At 35.7% G+C, this 21,024-nt stretch overlaps 1 protein-coding gene across 4 annotated transcripts in view; it reads left to right on the forward strand.

Moving 5' to 3' along the window:
• MMP16 (matrix metallopeptidase 16) overlaps positions 1-21,024 on the forward strand; it is a 295,803-nt gene that overhangs the window by 195,366 nt on the left and 79,413 nt on the right. For all 4 annotated transcript variants that reach the window (XM_044245362.1, XM_044245359.1, XM_044245361.1 and 1 more), the window contains exons 5-6: positions 16,662-16,823; positions 18,802-19,013. In XM_044245362.1, coding sequence (XP_044101297.1) covers positions 16,662-16,823; positions 18,802-19,013 — 374 coding nt within the window. The remainder of the gene's footprint in view (positions 1-16,661; positions 16,824-18,801; positions 19,014-21,024) is intronic.

Below are 21,024 nucleotides of genomic sequence, written 5' to 3' on the forward strand. Positions count from 1 at the left end.
TACAAAATATACATACAAAATACTCATTAATTTCCACTTTTGTACAGAAGATACATTAATAATTTTAGTGGAATATACAAAATTTCTGTGTCTCCACAGCTAAAAATAGCTTTTGGTAAATATCACTTTGTTGTTAGGATAACTAAGGAAACAGAGCAGAACAAGGCCAGAGGGAGTAATGAAAATAGGCAAGGTAGTTTCAAAGGGAAATTCTATTTCTGAAGAAGACCTGTCCCTTGCAGCAATAAGTGATGTGATGGAATAAATGGAATCATTCATTTGTAGTTCAGTTTTCATTTCTTAGGATTGACTGTCCAAGGTAGTTTGATCACAATAAAGCAAATACTAAAATTTTAAACAATGAGAGAAAAGTAATTAATGTTTTATACTATTTTTATATGGGGGAAGCATGACAAAAAGTGCGAGAGGTAAAAATACAGTAAGGAGGTATGTTAAGAAATGAACTATGTATTGACAAACTGGCAGATGGGTTGCATAGGAAAGGTCGTACCAGATTATGGAGGGTAGTATTTAATGGCTTAATTGAACTGTAATTAGCAAGAAACAACTTTAATATTTTGAGCAATGGAGTAATGTGATAATAAAGTTGTTTTGCTAATAACTCTTCATATGGCATAGCATGGTAGGTGTTCTCTAGAAGAGTATCGTTAAGTTCCTCAAAGACTTCTGTATCTCCTCTGAATGGCATCTGTCAATGGTTGGGCATGCAGTGGGCAATAAATTCTTACTGCTTGTTATTAAAATTCATGAAAACAGTTCAGACATTACAGGGAATGATACTCTTTTTGGTGTTAGCATTGTTTCTCTTCTCTTTCTTTTGTGTCATATGGTTATGTTAATGTCTTTTATGTTGATTTCAGTGATGAAGTTTATTTAAGACAAGTTAGTGTATGTGGTGGGATTGGGGGTGGTAAATTAATTGAGAGTCCTGTTCAGCAGGAAGTATTCTGGGTTCAAGCAAACCAGGGTACAAACTTACCTGTGCCTTTTAAGTTATTTACTGCGAAGCTTTGTTTCTTCCACTATTATTTGGGAGTTACCGTACCTACCTCAAAGGGTGTTGTGAGGATTAAATTTCTGGGCCCTAGTGACTATTCCATGGATGTCAGATTTCATTCTCCTTTAGTAAATGAGGAAACTACTCCCTGGTTAATTAGGCATTTTGCAATTAAAAGATAATTAGTAGGAAAAGAAATTTCAAAATCAGTACATGCCCAGCTTCCTTTTAAAGTCCATATTTCTAATAGATTGTTAAGTTTTCTGTCTGCTGGAAGAAATTTCCAAGACTGCATTGAAATTTTACGAATTTATTTTTGTAGAATTTGTGAAAATCATGAAACATAGATGCTTTGTTCATTTCTTTACCTGTAACACACACTTAAACACACACGTCAAGACATTTAGGTTATGGTTTCCTTCCAAGTCATGTATCCTGGGGAGGGGTGGGGGGGGGACAGTCTCATTCTTCCGAACATTTGAAATTCATAAATACATTGCCAAAGACTGTTCTCCCAGTTTCTAAGCTAAAACTCTGGCCTTTCCAGTATTTGTTTACTAAATAAAATGAAACAAGCAGTTCTGCTACACCTGTGGTGAAATGGTTAAAATGAGACTTACAGAGTATGTTGAATAAATCACAGCCAGAGGAAACCATTTCTATTATTAGAAAAAAAAAGGGGGGGGAAATGTCCTTTCATTTTTGTCTTCATTTTCATTCTCTATTTCACCTCTCTAAAAGCAAAGATCAGTAGGTAGGAAGACACTTAGGTGACATTACATCCTTTTTGAGAGATCCAGTAATATTATTCTTCAAAATTTGCTGTGAGAACATCAAGCCAAACATGAATCTTCTGATTTTGTTCGTATGTGTCATATAGATGTATATTAAGTCCACTATTTGACTTAAATATTTTTGATGAGCCATTTTACTTCACACTTATTGTTGACTGAACAAATAATTATCAAATTTGTGATTCTTTGTTTTAATTCTTACTTCATACGTGAAGGATAAATTATTACCTAGTTAAAATTATACATTTATTTTATCACTTCAGAACACAAATGTGAGCTCAGATCACTGTTCTAAAAAGAGAACTGCAGAAAGTCAAATTTACCTTTTCTCATTCGCATCAGTAGCTGTAAATAGTTATAAATTCTTATGTTTCATATATTATGTATTTCAAATATATTGTTTTTATATGAATTCATATTATATATATTATATATAATATGTGATACGTGTGTGTAAATATATATGTACATATACATACATATATATTTTGGTCTGGTTTCACTATTTATTATTCTATGAATAAAGAAAGGCTGGGAAGAGTAAGAAGGGAAAACTGCTTTAGAAAAAAGCAAAAAAAAAGAAAAGTTTCCTTTTAAAAATTAATATTTAAAAAATCATTTTGTTGAGGAAAAACAGGTTTTTGTAGGGAAATGCTTCATTTAGGGAAAGAAGAGAAAACATCAGGAGTTCTGAATGAGTCAATAAGTTACTATGGCTTCTTTACTGTACTTGCTGGTGTTTGATTTATATATAAATGTTTTAAAAAACACATTTGTTTATAATCTGTCAATAAATATCTATACAAATATTTGGGTATAGAGGATTGTTTTTATATATATTTGCTTTTGCTTCTATTCCCCTCTGAAACAAGAAGATTATCCATACCTAAATGACTACGTCTGTAATAGCAGAAAAATGAATTTCAGGTGGAAATGAGCTAAATAAAGCAAAATTCGTAGAACAACTAAAATTTTATCCTCCTTCCAAAGTTTAAATTTTGTAATTTTTTAATCTTCTCCTCTCTCTCAGAAAACAAGCAGTTGTACTTGAATTCAGTCCCTTCTACCCCTGTAAACATATCCAGGTGCGAAGAAACATGTTGTATGGCATTACTCTTGGGGCAATACACACCCACTCAGTACACAATCTATTCAAAACTTTCTGCAGCACCCTTTCACTTCCTTTCCTGTTAATGCCTCTTGCTACCTAATTCCCTTTGTACACCCCTTCTGTGGTCGACTGTATTCCAGACCTCAAGAGCTGATCATTTTAACCTGTTGTTAGTTTTTGTTTTCCTTCAGGAAGTGGAAATGAACCAGGTAACTACCAGGTCTGCCCAGGTGCCCAAATGAGCCCCACCCTCATGCCAACTCCCTTGGGCCTCTTCTTTGCCCATCCTAAAAAAAAAAAAAAAACAAAACAAAACACTGCCCCAACATTTTCCTGGAGACATAGGCTCATGATTGGCTTTAGAAAGTACAAGAAGGTTCTCCAAGGAAAAAAGCAAAAGAAAAACACCAGAAAGTTTTTGGTGCCCAAACCTTTAGTCTGAAAAAGCAAGTAGGTATTAATTATTTTGCAAATTATTCTTCTCATATGTAAGGATATATTGGATTCCAGCTTTATGAGGGTTTTGATAGACAGGCTGATAGGAAATCGGCATTTCTCACTGCATGTGCAGAAAGACTGACCTTGAGCTTGCAGCTGTGTATGCTATTTAGAGACCTTGCCTTTTCCGATTCTGCCTCTTTGCATCATAGTAAGCCCAAAGCTCTTACTCAAAAAGAGCTAACCTATCTCATTATTGTGAGCCAGCCCTTGTGTATTAGCTCTTCTGAATATCAGTGGGTGTACAGTAAGCCTTTCAAGCACCTCTGTCATAGTATAAACTCATGTCAGTAAAGAAATTCTTGAAGCCAAGTGCATATAAGGAATTACAGTCTAGATATGCTGCTACAAGCAAATGCGTGAAACCTTATTTTTTTTTTACCATTTCTTGCTAATTGGTCTTCATCCAGCACAAAAATTACAACACAAATCTAATGTCAGATGAAAACAATTATATACATGAACATTTATATTTATATAAAGGTGTTATGGACATATTTATATGTTGTGAAATATTTATATAAAGGTCTTAAATGGACAGCTTTTGAGATCATAACAATTTAGTATACTTTGAAAGTGAGCATCAGAATCTAGGTTCAACTTTGCTCTTTTTAACAGTAATGATAGTAAAATATGAGGTAGTTTTTACATGGATTTGGGTGTTCAAGGGGTTATGATGAACTTGAACTTCATAATGGGAAATAGGATAACTCAAAGAACTATTTCAAATCTTTCTAGCACCCAAGTATTTTCTTTTCCTGTTCAGGGACTCTTGTCTTCTCTTCCCTTAGTCACTGCCTATGTTGAGGTTTTCCTCATCTAATTATCTTGACTTTTGAAGTAGTCTTCGTACCTGCTCTCTTAGCTTTCAGTCACATCCCACGGCAATTATACCCTCGTACTGATGCCAAATTACCTTAAGCGATATTAGCTTGGTATTAACTTTTCATAGTACTGGATTGCCTCCTTCGTAATGATCAAACTCTTAAAGCTAGCATCCAAAACTTCCACAAACTTGATCTTAACATATTTTCCAACCTCGTCATTCACATACATTTGTGTCAAGAGTGTGTCTAACCAGTTGGTGCATGGGTTTTGGTGAAGTCAGAACTGATATTTTTAAATTCCCGCTTTGATACTTAATAGGTTTCTGACTGAATAAGCCAATGTGAAATGAAGAATTAAGTCTCTAATTCAAAAGTTGATAGGTCTGTTGATGATAGAAATAGAAGTAATAGTAGTTTCTTACTAGCACTCTCTTAGTGTTGAACTCTGTCTTAGGTATTGTGCAGAGTATTTTTTATATATGATGGTATTTAACCCACCAATAACCCCATAAGTAGGTGATGTTAGACTGACTCTACAAATAAAGAAATCTGACCACAGGGAGGTTAGTAATTTATTAAATTTTATACACACAGTGGCTGAGTTAGAATTTTCTACCTGTTTTGCCTTAAAGGATATAAGTGGAGTAAAACTAACTTCAAAATCACACACAATAATGTGCAAATGCACTCATTTTTCTTGGGAAAATTTGCATAGTTACTCAGGTTCTCTGAGGAGCTTCTGAGCCCAAAAAACAACCCAGGATCTCTGAACTAAACTCATAGTTTCTTAATTAAGAACAAAGTATTTGGGCAATTTAACTTTAGAGACCTTGGTACTTCATATTGTCTGGCACACAGCAGAAAAATCAATCACATGTTAGGATGAATTGTTTATCAATAGTTCAGTTATTCCATCAATAGTTCCCTGCACACAATAAATAATTAGTAATTTTTTAAGGAATATATGTCACACAGTTGCTGGTCTGGAAACTGTAGCACGTAATACTAGGATTGCTACACCAGGTGCACTGAGAACGATGACTGGGTAAACAGTACTTACCCGTTCGCATACAGTAAAAGGGCATATAATTCAAATCAGCTGCTGGGAAGTAGCATTGCAATTTATTATATGATTACTTTTGTTTAAACAGTCGCTAAAATTGATCTCTTTTATACTAGCACAGAGAGAGGGGAGTAGGCCTCCAGAATCATTCTGACCTTCAAATTGAGCCACCCAGGGGAAAAGTATGGCACAGATAAACCACACATGAATAAATTACATGGGACATAACTGAAAATGTTCTTAGACTCCTAACTAGTCTTACCAGGAGAGGGGAAAAAAATTTCTTGTTAATATCATGGTGCAATTAGCCACATCCAATTTTGATTTTTTTTGTTTTGTTTAGCAAGACTTTTCTGAATTTAATAAAGATATGTCTAATTCACCAAACCAAATTATAGCCTAAAGGAATAAAACTTGTACTTTGGCTTTGATAATTCAAATATCTTCCTAGGGTGTCCACTTCATCTGGCTAGCATAGACCTGAGTTGTTTTAATTATATCGGTTTATTCTAAAGTGCTTATTAAATTAAAAACTGTAAATGTTTGGTAGTAGTCTATCTTTGAAAATACATTTACTGATTTTTGAAAGATCTATTAGATGGCCATTTGTTTCCCTTATATATAAGGGCCTGTGTTTTTGTTTTTGTTTTTGTTTCTCCCTTATATATTAAGTGCATGCCTTAATACTGGGCACTAGCAGTGTGCTTTTAAAGCTAACTAGCACATCCAAACAGGCAACTCCATAGCATTCCCAGCAAACCCTTCTAAACTGCTAAAGAAATGTTTTGAAATAAGATTTTAAAAATCAAACTACATATAGCAGTAGTACTATTTCCTTCTCTCTTGAAAATATTTTCTTTACTCCAAGGCTTTAAGACTTAACTAAAAATTTGACTGAAAATGACTGAAACTTTTTGAACAGCCAGGGTTGTCCTAAGGACATACATTTTATTTTATTTTAGGAAAAACATTTTAAAATATTAAGTTTAATGTGACTTCAGTGGAGAAAAGAAATAGTAGCTATTGCTTCAGACTCCCGAAAAGAGGTCTTAAGCGGAAGCTGTCCTCTGGAGAACAATCTGAAGCCTTGAGGAGATGTTTAGAGTAGAGGAAAAGAGAAATCCATTTCCTCAGCACATTCAGTTTGGGCTTGTGGGCCAAGACCATATGGAAGGCTTAAATCCATTCTTGCCAATTACTGGCTAACTCTGGCCATCACAGTCTGTGGAAGTCTTCATTTCCTAATCTGTAAAACGGTGATAATCAGAAAACTTAGCTACTGTGGTGAGACACAGATAAGGGATGTCTGATACTTCTTGTTGTTGCTTTAAGAACACTCTATAAAAATGTTTTGTTTCCTTTAGTTCTTTTAGTCTTAGGGCATCATTGATGGTACTGTGTACAATAAAACAGTTTAAAGCATGTGTGAGAGTAAATTAGATTTGTCATTAAATAACTCGGTAAAATTGATCTGACACATACAAGTGCCATTTGTAACTGAAACTTTATTGCATTATATTTGCCCATATCTGATGAACAACTAATTAATGGCTGCAATATTAAGCTTTTTCCTGGTCAAACCATGTCTGACTTGATTGGGATCATTCTGAAGTTTGAGGCCCTTGAGGAGAAGCCAATGTAGGGGAAGTGTGGAGGACAGGAACTGGAGACAGGGGGAAGGCAAGAGAAGGGCACCAAGCCTTTGAGGAACTGGAGACTTGATGGATGAGTAAAAGTGGCAGAAAGAGATGTGAGCAAATCTGCCCCAAATCAGCTTCTGTCAGCTTCTGTCTTGCAGAGCACAGCTGTGATCTCCCTCCTGTCTAGAGCTGGGCAGCCAGGATGTAAAATACAGCCCAGCTCTCCTCGTAGGGGCTGCCTGGCTGAACAAGTTCCACTGCCTCTGAGAGCATTAGTGGAAAAGGACAGCAACCAAGTACCGGTCATGAAGTTTCAATGACAAGTCCAGTGACATAATTCTGATTCATAATAGATGCTCAATAAAAACTAGTTCAGTCTTGTTCTTTTTTTACCCTATCAGAGTTTTCTGGCTATCTGGCAGGGAGCACAGGTTTTTTTGTTTTTTGTTTTTTTTTTTTTAAAGATTTTTATTTATTTATTTATTTATTTGTCAGACAGAGATCTCAAGCAGGCAGAGAGGCAGACAGAGAGAGAGAGGAGGAAGCAGGCTCCCTGCTGAGCAGAGAGCCCGATGCAGGGCTCGATCCCAGGACCCTGGGATCATGACCTGAGCCGAAGGCAGAGGCTTTAACCCACTGAGCCACCCAGGTGCCCCGGGAGCACAGGTTTTGCCTGCCACCAAGGGAGTGACCCTCTCTTCTGTGGTGTACAAAAAGAAAGTAGTAGTTAGTGTAAGTGCAATCAAGGTATCAAGCTTTATACATTTGAGAGAACATCTGAGGGGCACCTGGGTGACTCAGTCTATTTAGCATCTGCCTTTGGCTCAGGTCATGATCCCAGGGTCCTGGGATTGAGCCCTTCATCCTATTGGAACTTCCTGTTCAGCAGGGAGTCTGCTTCTCCCTCTGCCTCTCCTAACCCCCAACCATCCCCCTACCATCCCCCCACTCCGGCTTGTGCTTTCTTTGTTTACTCTCACGTTCTCTCAAATAAATAAAATCTTAAAAAAAAAAAAAAAAAAGATAAAAAGAAAAAGGAAAAACATCTGAAGCAGAGAATAACTGATATTTCCATCTCTGGAAATTTTCAGTCACAGACTCTCTCTCAGACTTAGGGTTATTGCCAAACTTTTTGGTTTCTGTGGAGAAACCAAAAATAGCTGGGCTGAACAATATTTAATGCCCATCTTCATCTCAAGATTATTGTAGAATTATCTATCTGTAGATGTTTCAGAGTAGCCTCCTTTTCTACTCAGTTCTTTTTTTTTTCTTCAGTTTTTCTTCCCTATCTCCTAATCCTAATCAAATGGAGAAAAGGGAGTGTGCTAAACCATCCTGTAGTGTGTATTTTCTATTGCTGCATAAAAAGCCACCCCGAAACTTAACAACTTCAAACAACAAACATTTATTATCTCCCACAGTTCTGAATGTCAGGAATCCAGGAGCAGCTTAGCTGGGTGATTTTGGTCCAAGGTATGTCATGAATGTGCAGTGAAATAATTGGGTAGGGCTGCAGTTACCTGAATGGACTAGAAAATCAACTTCCCAGCTCACTCCTGTGACTGTTGACAGGAAGCCTCAGCTCTTCTCCACATGGCTGTTTTACATGACATGGCAGCTGGCTTTTCCAGAGTGAGTAATAAGAGAATCAGAGAGAGAGGGAGAGAGAGGGAGAACACCAGGGTGGACATCATGGTGTAACTTATAACCTACTATTAGAAGTCCAGTACCGTCAGCTCTACCATATTCTGCTACAGCGAGCTGATACAGACTGGGAGTGTATACCAGGAGGTGGGTATTATGGGACCTTCTTAGGGACTGAGTACATACATCTTTTTAGTTTCTCAACTGGCAAAACGTGCTGAATGGAGAGGGTGGAAGGATTGAGGTTTAAGATGGTTCATCTCCTCTATTTATCAGGCCCTGGGGAAATTTATACTAATCAAAGATTAGATGATGATCTCTGAATGTTATTTCTACACATGGATTTAAATTTTAGGTTTAAATGTTTAAACATCTAAAAATTATGAATCTACTTATATTTGTTCTGTCAGTCATTTAACTTACAAATAAATATTAAGAGCTTCTATGTGTCAGAAGCTATCAGGGCAATTTTGCATGTGTTATGATCCAGTTATGTTTAGACAAGGCCATGGAAACAGAGACAGAGGAATCAAATTTACCCGGGGAGCTGGAGAAGGCTTCACAATGGAGGTCATTTTGAGTTATGTTTTAAAGGATTAATGAGATTTTGCAAGACTCACTAAGAGACAAGCAAGAAGATATAAGGAAAAAAAAATGCTGAGTTTCAAAAGACAATGTAGAGAACCATACCAACTTTATAAAGCTAGAAGTTATTTAAACATACATGTTTGATAAAAAATATCAAAATAGAAACAAGGTAATGAGAAATGAAAAACTCAAGTTAGTGATTACCCACGAAGGGAATGGGACAGCCAAAGGTATGAAATAAGAGAGAATCTAGAGAGAGACTCAATGGTGCTCATGATATTCTAGTGTTTGCTTGGGTCGGTAGGATTATAAATGTTAGAAATATTTATAACAGCTTTTTAAGTATGAAATATTACATAGTCATTTTTAACATTCAGGATATGTCGTCAGCAGAGGGAACAGCATATGAAAATGCATGGGGAATGAAACAGCTTGGAATAAAATATAAAGACATAATTAGGACAAGGAAATTATAAATAATGCATTATCTTTCATAATATACAGTTCAGTGTTCTGAAATTGTATTGGAATATACAAAGGAAAGGAGATTAGCAATACAATTGAAAGCAACAAACTCAAAACTCAAAATCTTACAAAAGGAGCAAGTACTATTTCCGTATTGAGAATCAGGAGGGTGATTTATCCTTTGTTGCCTGCATGGTGATAAGATCAAGGCATACGACAATTAAGAATCTCAAATAATGTGAATTAATGATAAGTTACAGAAGCAGTTATTATTTTCATCATTAGGAAAGAGGTCTGGTGCATTTTAATTGTCTAAACCTCATCATATGCCAACAACTTTTGTTCCTAGTGGAATTCAAATCATAGGGTGGTACTTTATTTAACAACTTACCCTTTTAAACTGTTGTGAAGCTGCAAGTAAGGTTTAATTATATTATTGCCAATCATCTGAAGAATGGTAATTACTTGGAGCTCTTGGCCAGTTTTTCTGATTAAAAGTGCTATGGCGTACTGAACAGGTCATAGGTTCACATCCTGATCCTATTAATTTTCTTCTTCCTTAGACAAGGAGTGACTCCACCCTTGGAAATGGTGCCTAAGAAAAATTTGATTGATCTGAAGAGAACAGATACATGAAATGAAATAACTTCTGCTGCTGTTACTACTTTGTTTTCCTTTTTTGGTTTTTTGTATTTCTCTCGCTAAGGAAAGAAAAAAGGAAAAGAAAGAAATTGTGACTAAAAGACTATTTCCCTGTGAGAGATTTGAAGTGCTTTTAATAATTCAACAAAGTTAGCAGGGTTGATGTGTGACAAAATGCAATATTTATCTGCCAAAGAGTGAGAGGATGAGTTCCTACATAATTATTCTGGAACAAGGTTCAGGGTACTTTATTCTGGGGAAGGGGACGTGCTCTACAAGGAGGAATGTTGTAATGGATTTTTTTTTTTTTCCTTTTGAAGAATAAAAACAAAACATAATCCCTGTAAGGCTTCATTGGGACTTTCTGGCTAAGAAATTGTATCCATTTTGCCACAAGATGGCCAAGAGGGTCTAAATGTATTTTCTGAATCAGCGCTCTCTTGACGGGCTGAGTTGTCACCGTAGCTATTCCCAGTAAACCAAAGTGCCAACTCCTGTTCTTGGTTCAATTGCCTTGGTTTTTTTTGGTCCTTTGACTGCTTGCTAGATCTTTGTTTTGGCATTAGGTATGCTCCTGGTGAAAAATTTCTTTCATTTTCTGCCCACTGATAATACATTTCAGCCAAACTTTACCCATATTTTCTGGGTGTGGGCGTGGCCAGAGGCCAAACATACACCTGTCCTTCTGCCACTTCCATGTCATTTGCAGTTGCTAAGTCTCATCAGCATCAGGTGTGTATCTTAACAATGGTGTCTCTGATTTGAACTCACAAAGGTATTCACTGCCAGTTGGTGTTAAATGTCTGGTGTCTAAAAATGCCTGCAGCTCCTTTCCTTCCCCACCCGCTTTCACCTGAGATTACCCTCTGACACACAATCCTTGGAAGTCTTCTTGTTTAACATACTTGCAAACACTCATAATTCCCACATCTCTTCATAAGTAACTGCTTCCTTCTGCTTCCTAGTAACATGCGGACTAGATGGTCTCCAATAGTCGCGTTTCATTGGTTTTCACTCAGACTGGCATCCTTAAAAAACAATTTCCTGTTTTCAGTAAGCCTGAACTTCTGTGTCTTTTGATTTTATACCGCCTGACTTTTTTACCATCCATCCCCTCACATCCTTACTCCCTCCAGTCACTTTAATTCCTTATCCCTAAGAGTTAATAAAATCAAGCCTGTTCGGCATTCCCTAGCAATTTTCTCTAGACCCTGTCCTCTTGTCTTCAGCTGTGAGTACGAGTATTTGCTGACATTCATTCAGCAATGATGTTGGGTACTTTAGTTCCATTGTCTGAACTATGTAAGAATAGTGGCCTCCTCAGTCTACTCTTATCTCATTCTCTTTCCATTCTAATTCTTGGCATGATTGTCACAAAACAGATTTGGCAGGGGTGGGGGGGGTGGGGGTTGGGGGGTGGTGGTGAGGGGTAGGTAAAAGGGTATAAACTTTTAGTCAGAAGATGAATAAGGTCTGAGGATCTAATTATAGTTGATAACATTCTTAGATTATAGTTGATAACATTCTTAGATGACTGAAGTTTGATAAAAGTTAAATGTTCCCACTTTAAATATGTAAAGTCATATATATATTAATTAACTCAATGCAGAGGAATCCTTTCAAAATATGTACTTATAACAAATCACCATGATGTATTCTTGAAATATCTTATAATTTTATTTTTCAGTTATACCTCAGTAAAGCTAGGGAAATAAAGAAAAAAGTTCCGAGCCACATTTAGATGAAAATAGCATTCTATTCTTTACTATCCAGATTCAAATTAGTCCTCCAGTCCCTGGAAACTGATCCATTCATCCAACTTATTTAAAGATTAGTCATCTACTACGTGCCAGGCAATGTCTTTGAACTGGAGACATAACATAAATGATGCACAATTTCAGTCTTTAAAGAATTCAAAATATGTTGGGAAGATTTACCAAAATAGATGATGACAAAACAATGCAATTGCTATGATAGGGCGATTCTCAAGGGTCTGTGGGAACCTAAAGCAGAGAGTGTGCTGGAACAACACCTCTTGGGAAAATGACCTCATAAAGAAGGTAACGTTTGAGCAGTCACATCAGGTCTGCTTGATGTGCTTCCAACTTAGGGGCATGGGTGGAGAGGGGGTTCCAGAAAGAAGACAGTTAATGCAGAGCTCTAAAGGACAGAACAAGCATATTCTTCTATGACTGGAAAGAGGAAAATAAAGGGGAGGGGGGATAATGTTGGAAAGGAAGGACAAGGACTTATGTATGAAGGGTTTGGGTTATCTTGATGAGGAATGTGAAATTATCTTACAGACATTGGAAAAGCAACAAAAATTGAAGCAAAGACAATTATAGGAAATTGTCCTTGCAACCACTGTACGTTCTTCCCCTTATCCTCTTTAATTTCATTCCCTGTCTTAAGTCATGTTCTTAAATTCTTTTAAACATACTCAAGTAATAATAATCTCTTATATTTGATATATTGGAATCTGAGGTCTAATTTGGTTAGGACCCTTACCTCCATTCCTGTTTATCACCATAGGAAACACAGAAGACCCCCCTCTCTCCTGGGACTCTAATTCGCATAGGACTTCTACATTGCTATCTCTCCCTCCATTTCCTTCCCTTCTCTAATTTCTGAAACTGTTTACGTTAGAGAAGTTTCAAGTCAGTCATTAGCAAAATCCCCTTAATAATCAACTTATTTTGAAAACGTTCCCTTTAAGTTCTTTTTTGTAACTAACACTGGTCTTTCCATTGCTTATACTTTTTCTCTTTCACTCCTTCCATTTTCTCTTTCACATTCCTTCTACTGCAAGGGCTGGAGTCATGCTATATGTCCCACCTTATTTCTTTTTAATGCTACTTCAAGATTATGGATTCAAGATCCATAAAAACTTAAAGATTTGACTGTGATTTTGTCAAACTGTTCCATCCACTGTCTCTCCTTGCTATTATCATTCACTAATTCTCAAGTCATTTTCATTATTCTTTGATGATTTTATCTCCTAGTTCAGTCCTACTCTCAACACTCTCCTTGTTTTAATTCTCTCTGATCTCAGTGTTAATGTAGATAATTTTGCCATGTTCTGGGCTCTTAGATATTGAATCTCCTCTCTAATTTCATATTCCATCCCAACTCAGAGACTCACTTCCGTGGGTATACCCTTGACATTGCTCTTACAAATCTCCATTTCAGATATCTACTTTGACTATCACTGAATATTTTTCTAGCTCACACCTGCTAATACTGTGACTAGAAACACAAAAACAAACAAAAACAAAAACAAAAAAACCTTTGACCACTTCAGAACTTAAGGGTCATCTTAAATTATCTTATCATCTTAGCTTGTCACAGTCCTTCGTCATCCCATGCTAGTCCTTCCTTACATGACACAATTACCATGGCAAAGTCAAAAATCACTCCCTTACATATATCCACAGCCCCTTCGTCTTTTCCTCTGCTTTTCACAGTTACCTAAAGATACCAAAAGTCTGGTGAAATCAATACTGCCACTTTGATATCTGCATACACACTACTAAATAAGGCTGAAGAAGGAAGACAGCGTGCAAAATGAACCCAACCTCACTTTAAATTCACGGTCATGAATATTGCCTGACAATTACAGGATAGATACAATTTCCCTAGTCCACTCTTTATAACTGACCTATTCAAATATTTCATACATTCTTCTTTTTCTTTTCTGTTATTCTCTCAGTTGATGAATCTTCCTGTTTCATTAAGCAAATTCAAGCATTCAGAACTTAACACTCAGAAAAAGGAACTCCTGATTTTGTTACCTACCTCTCACCCCTACCAACACAAAAAGCAACAAAAACTCTTTCGTCCTGTTTTTCTCCTTCTCAGTGAACTGTAATTTCATTCTTCTGCGTATAGGGCCAGAAAATGTTGTGCTGTCTTTGATGTTCTTCTTTGCTCACACCTTGCATCTTGTCCTTTAAGAAACCCTGTGATTCTTCATTCAAAAAATATCAAGAATGTTACGCTTCTGTATACCTCCATTACTTCCACTTTGGTCCAGGTGACCAGCATTTTTGCCTGAATTATTGCACTCACTTCAGAGACTGAATCATGCTGCTTCCTGTGTCCACTGTACTTGATTCTCGAGAGCAATCACAAGAGTGGTCTTGTTTGAAATGTAAGTCAGACTATGTCCCTCCCCTACTCAAAAACTTAAAATTCCCACCACAGTCAGACTAGAAGCCCAAACCATTACTGTTGTTTAAAATTCTATACATGTTTTTGTCTCTCACTTTATCTTTTTTCTGCCTTACTATTCCTCCTTATCATTTTTATTTTACTTTTTCAGTGTTCCAAAATTCATTGTTTATGTACCATATCCAGTGCTCCATGCAATACGTGCCCTCCAAAATACCCACCACTAAGCTCACCGATTCCTCCACCCCCTCCCCTCTAAAACTCTCAGTTTATCACTGTGTAACATTCTGTATTTTCTACTTTTCTATCTTGATTTTTTCCAATACGCTTTAAAATGTAAATGCTGTAAGGGCAGAGATTTTTTGTATGTTTCATTCACTACTATATTGCCAAAGCCTAGATCAATACCTAACTCAGAGTAGGCATGCAGTAAAAGTAGTGGAATGAATGGATGATTGAATGAATGAGATTGTTTTCACATGGCTACATAATCTTGTCTGTTGTGCAAGCTAATGCTTTAGTAGCTGTGTGATTTACAGTAGCAATTCAAAGGATCTCTAATCAGATAGAGAAGTTTGAATTTCATCTGCACCTTGCTACATAAATTTGCAAATTGCACTTAATGTCTCCAAGTCTTGTCTTCTCATTTTAAAAATGGACATAATAATAGTAACTGATTCAAGAATAATTGTAAGAATTAAATGAGAAAATGCAGGGAAAATGTTCTAAATGTCCAGGGCAAAGTTAGTAAACTTTTAATAAGTCTAGTTAATATTTTTTAATTAAACCTAATACATATTATTTTTCTTTCTGTGTCTTGATTTGCACATTTAAGTAATTTTATAAGAGGAGAAGATAAGCTCTTTGAGATTGGAAATGTTAACTTCCATTTTTTTTAAACCCTTCCAATTTGTTTCACACCAGCATTTAATCAGTTATTCTTTGAGAGTCAGGTAGGCCCCTGAAGTGTTTTGAATGGCTCATTTTCAGTATGCTAAGGTCATATGATGAATCAGCCCCACAGTTTCATCCATTTTTCTACGGAAGACTACTCCAGAGTAAGAAAAAAATGTTTATTATGTACTTGGCTTTTGTGTAAACAAACAAACAAAACTCTGAAGGGAATTATCTCAGTGCATTATAAAAATGTTTGGAAGAGAGTTTTCCTAAAAATGACACTTAGGAAGTTCACTGAAATCATTTGCAATTCATCTATGCAAAACTTTACATTTTATGTTCAATCATTTTAAACTTTCCACTTAGGAACATAACCCTTAAAAATATTATAGTCCCAACTGTTGGATGCTCACATAGTTTAACTAAATTTTTAGAATAAACAAATATACATGCAGGACTGGCTCTTTTGCTCATGAATTTAATTATGATGATCCAGAAGGGGGCAACATGTAGGGGTCATTGGTAGGGCTGTGACTGCACAAAGTTTCTCTGAGAGTCTGCACTAAATAAATTTCACTGTGCAAGTTTACCACAGGTGGAAGAGTTGTTTTTTGATTTTTTTTTCCCATGAGAAACAGCCACTGTAAATATATATACTTTGTTCATATTGCGTATGAATTGATTAGAATTTGTATTCACAAAGCCAAGACTAGAATCCTAGTTATTACGACTGCCAGCCTATAACTTTTATTTTAGATTTCTGTATTCCTATATTCTAGGCTAATATGAAAAGTTAACTAAACTTGAGTTCTAGTCAAGTTTGTAAATGCAAAGATTTGTTGTTCTTGACAAGACATATCATCTCTATGCCTTAATTTACTCACCTGTGTAAAAGTAGGGATTGTATCCACCCTGTATTTTTTACGGACTTATTGTTAGCATTATGTGCAAAGTAAAGATATTTGAAAGAATATTACATGCTTTCCAGTTGGAAGGATATTTCAACAGTAGTAGTAGCAATCTCTGATGCTGCTACTCTTTCTGAAACTTTTAGTCTTCGTTCTTCCATTCAGTTTCTAAATTTCTGTGACTACATTAACATCACCTCCCCCCACCCAGCCTTTTCAAAAATAGCATATTGGATTTTGCCAGTAGAAAAATCCAATGATAAAATCAGACTGATCTTTGAAATAAAGAGTTCCTCCTATTTTTCTTGGGCGAAATTTTGATAACACCAAATTGTCCTTTCCAATTCTGTACTTGGGTATTAGTTACAATAGCATCTTTTCTTCTCATTTTCACAGGAAATGACTTATTTCTTGTAGCAGTTCACGAACTGGGACATGCTCTGGGATTGGAGCATTCCAATGACCCCACTGCCATCATGGCCCCATTTTACCAGTACATGGAAACTGACAACTTCAAACTACCTAATGATGATTTGCAAGGCATCCAGAAAATTTATGGTAGGTTTCCACTGTTTCTCTTCGGTTAACCCTACAGTGAAGTCCAGAATTCCTGCGGTGTTTTCTTCTTTGAGATGGATGCTCTAAGTATATGCGAGAGAGAAATACCAAAATAAGAAAAAAATAGTCTGGCCTATTGGCGGAAGTCTTATATCAATCAAGTTTTGTTGGCAATGGTCCAAATATATTAATATACAGATTATAGTAAATCTACACACTGACAGATTTTTCTTATTGAATTTAATTGAAACCTGCAATTACAGCAAAGATCTGGTAAACTTTAATATTTACAATTTAGGTTAAAAATGTAATAAATGAATATAAACAATAAAAACAGTGAGAAATTTTAAGATTTTCTTAAAAGATACTGAGATTGTGATAAAAACTGACAGATTTACCCTCAGTTTATGATACTTATTGTTAAATAGTTAGTAGACCATCTCTTTGGAGGTTGCAGAGAATACTCTTGTGTAATGGCTATAATAAAATGACCTCAAAAGCATGTAATTATTGACTCAGTGAAAGTTAACAAACATGGGAGTGGAAGTTAGCAAATGGCAAAGTTTACTTACACATAATTCAAAATAAGTTTCTAATATACTAAGATCATTTTTATTTATGGGGTTCAGTCAGTGAATACAAATGAAGACAAAAGGGAGAAAGACTGTTCTACATATTTACTATAATCCTAACTTCCTCAAAAGAACCATTGACCTTTATAAAGACATTCATTTCACACATAATTGTTAAGAACTTGACATTTGTAATTTACATATAGAGAGTATGCTTTACTAAATTAATGAAATGATGCTTTCATTTTACAATACAAAAGCAGATGTGTGTTATCTGTATGTTAATATCCAGTATCCAGAAGGTGTCATTTGCATTTTTAAATAGCATAGTTTAAGTTCACTAATTTGTTTTGCATTCATTAGTTTTTCAATTTCAATATCTCAGTGGTAACCGTTCTCTCAGGGTTAAAATAGGATTTGGAGAAAAAAAAATATCAACTTTTGTGCTTCTCTTTATTTGGGGGATACGGAGAAAAGGGAAATGTCTCAGAGTCAAAACTAAGTAGCTCATGTGTCGAACGCACTAGCCTATAGGCTAATTTGTACCATCAGGAATTCCTCCTAAGTGGTTAACTGAGGTTAGGAAGGCTCTTTCTCATGACCTCATGAATTAGTAGTCTAGACTGAAGGTCTGCAAAAGAATATTCTTTCCATATCTAAATATTAAGTGCGAACAGCTCTCTATTTCTTTTTAAAAACACAAATCCCTTGAGGAATGATGCTTTACATCTGTACCAAATTATATGTGTAAACTTTGGCTTAATTTAGAAACCTCTTTTTAGAAATACTTCTTCACATTAATATTTTACTAGTGGCGTTTTAATCAATAGGTATTTTAGATTCAGTATTCAAATGAAATAATCATCTAGCAATTTGTCAAAACATGTCATTAGAAGAAAATAATGAAAGTCAGGAAAAGGTTATAAATACAGTTGGAGACACAGGGTAGAATAAACTTTGATCCATTAATGTTTATCTTTTAAAACTATTTGCATAGAATCATTGTCTGTGAAAATCTAGGATTAACTTTGGTGGAGCTTACATGTATGGTTCCAGTATTCATCTTCATTTATGTATTATTTATACACCACCTACTTCCAAAAAAGATTTGAAAGCAGCTTTTCCAATAAGGACTCTTGCGAAGCTATAAAAAATGTCATTAAAAATTAACAAAGAAAGTTCAGTGACTTGGATTCAGAACTTAGCATGATAAGGACTTTCTAAGATTTGGCAGTGGTTTGTCGGGTACGATGGTTTGTTTTTTCAGAAAACATACAAGCTTAAAGACTTCTTAGCTCACTTAGTCTGTGCCCTCTCCTCATGAGTGATGGATTGTCTTCGGCAGCAGACTGTTCAGCACTGTTCTAGTATTAAGTGAGCCAAGTGCTTTCCTCATATTTTCAAAGGTCCACCTGACAAGATTCCTCCACCAACAAGACCTCTACCGACAGTGCCCCCACACCGCTCCGTTCCTCCCGCCGACCCACGCAAGAATGACAGGCCCAAACCTCCTCGGCCTCCCACTGGCAGACCTTCCTATCCTGGAGCCAAACCCAACATCTGCGATGGGAACTTTAACACTCTAGCTATTCTTCGCCGGGAGATGTTTGTTTTCAAGGTAGGAGGCTGTGATTTTTTTTTTTTTTTTAACGTGTAGATCAAGTGTCTATGGTGTCGCTTTAGAAAACAAGTTCTCATTCATTCTCGCACCACCTTCCCAGACCTCTCACAGTTAGAAGTTTCAAAAAAGCATCTTAAAAAATAAACGCACAAATGGGCTTAAATGTCTAGCAGAAGATTGCTGTAACATTCTATTTGAGGAATGCATTTATGTCAGCAGAAGCTAAAATGCCTAGAAATATGAGGGTAAGAAAATGCTGCATGTTACGAACAGATAAAAAAGCATAATTGAAATCATGAATAGGAACTAATAGGGATGATTTACTTGGGAGCTTAGCCACTTCCAGGCGCGCTAGCACTGTTCTATCTTTGATTTGCTCATCTTTATGAGATCCCTATGATTCCACTTGACAGAGCATTGTTTTTTAGAAGTAGTAGTGATCATTTTGTTTGGGGTCTACTGGTAGAAATTTGAGTTAATATGAAACCATCATTTTGATTTTGCAAGTATATATCATTGTTTTCTTCAGTCAGGCATTTATATACCTGATTTATATTATTTTTTAAAAAGGTCACAAGTAAAACTAGTATTACATTTTGCTAAGTGTGCCTTTTAATGCATTAGGTTCTCAGACAACACAAACAACCAGGGTATTCAAGTAAGTTACGTAATGAACTTACAAAGTAAGTTTAATGTAATGTTGAAAAGTAAATATGGTGTAATAGTGAAAGATATTTTCTCCCTCAATACTGTAAACTGATCTGAAAAACTGGTGAAAAAAAAATATAAGTTTTATGTTGGCATTAGCATATTAAAATAACCACATTTTATCAATACCATCCATTTAAAAAGAAAATAATGTACTCTCCTTTTGGGTAGATGTGAATCAATAAATAATGAAATATTGTCCTACTTATACAGAATTTCCTATCTACCAGCGGCTATACTTGAAAAATATAGATTTCATATAATTTTTAATAGACAAAGTACTCTGTTTCCTTTATTGGAAAACAAGATTGGGATTTGATATAATATGCACAAGAGCATCATACTTTCCAGGAAAAATCGATGCTTTTGTTCAAACACATGAATACATTTTTGAATTCTATAAATGCTCTGCAATGCTTAATTAGATATCTCCCATTCAATTTAAGTAGATAAATAAATTTAGATTCAAGGAGTAAAAATAAAATATCTCTCTCTCTCTTTATATATAGTCACTCATTGTGGCTCAGCCCACAGCAAATAGTTGGAAATGAAAACAAAATGCAGTCATTTGTTTATTCTACAAGACACCAAATGACATTTGAAGGATTTTGTTTTCTCCATTTTGGCCAAATTCCAACATCCTGGCTTTATACCCTGATATCATAGTCATAGCAACAAAGTGATAAACTTATCTGAGAATGTGATGTTAAATGGACTCTGGGTATATCCTTTCCATCCTTCCTATCCGTCTAACTAGATGGCCAATCTCAGGAAAGACTGGTATCTTCGAGTGTAATAATCATTTTCACCAGCTTTTCTGCTCTTCACACTGGGAGTGTTCTGGATTCACAAAATGACGTCTTGTGATCACTGGTTCCTGGAATCAGGAATGGATAAAAAGCACATAGACCAGCTCTCAAGTAGAATATAGTAGCCACTATTATTAATATCAAAACAGGTATATGAAAAATATGAGTAATTTTTTCATACCTCTAATGTTACCTTGGATTCCTTAATCAAAACTCTATAGGACAGAGTTCCTAAACTCTAACTGAATTTAGTTTTTTTTCCATTGGTCCTTGCCATCTTTCTAATAATAATTACTGTTGAGAATATCTTCTGATAGGCATTGCATTCTTTTTAATCTCCACTTACTTGATGGATTTTGTATCACATTACTTGATAATTTTCATACTCATCTCCTTTTTTGTATAATGCCACAGGTAGTTTACTAGGCACCGGGGATGTATGAACAGAAGGTAGCACCTCTGTCTTTACGGAGCTCATATTCCAGGAGTGA

Source organism: Neovison vison, chromosome 4, assembly GCF_020171115.1.
Source record: "Neovison vison isolate M4711 chromosome 4, ASM_NN_V1, whole genome shotgun sequence".
Classification (NCBI taxonomy): Eukaryota; Metazoa; Chordata; class Mammalia; order Carnivora; family Mustelidae; genus Neogale; species Neogale vison.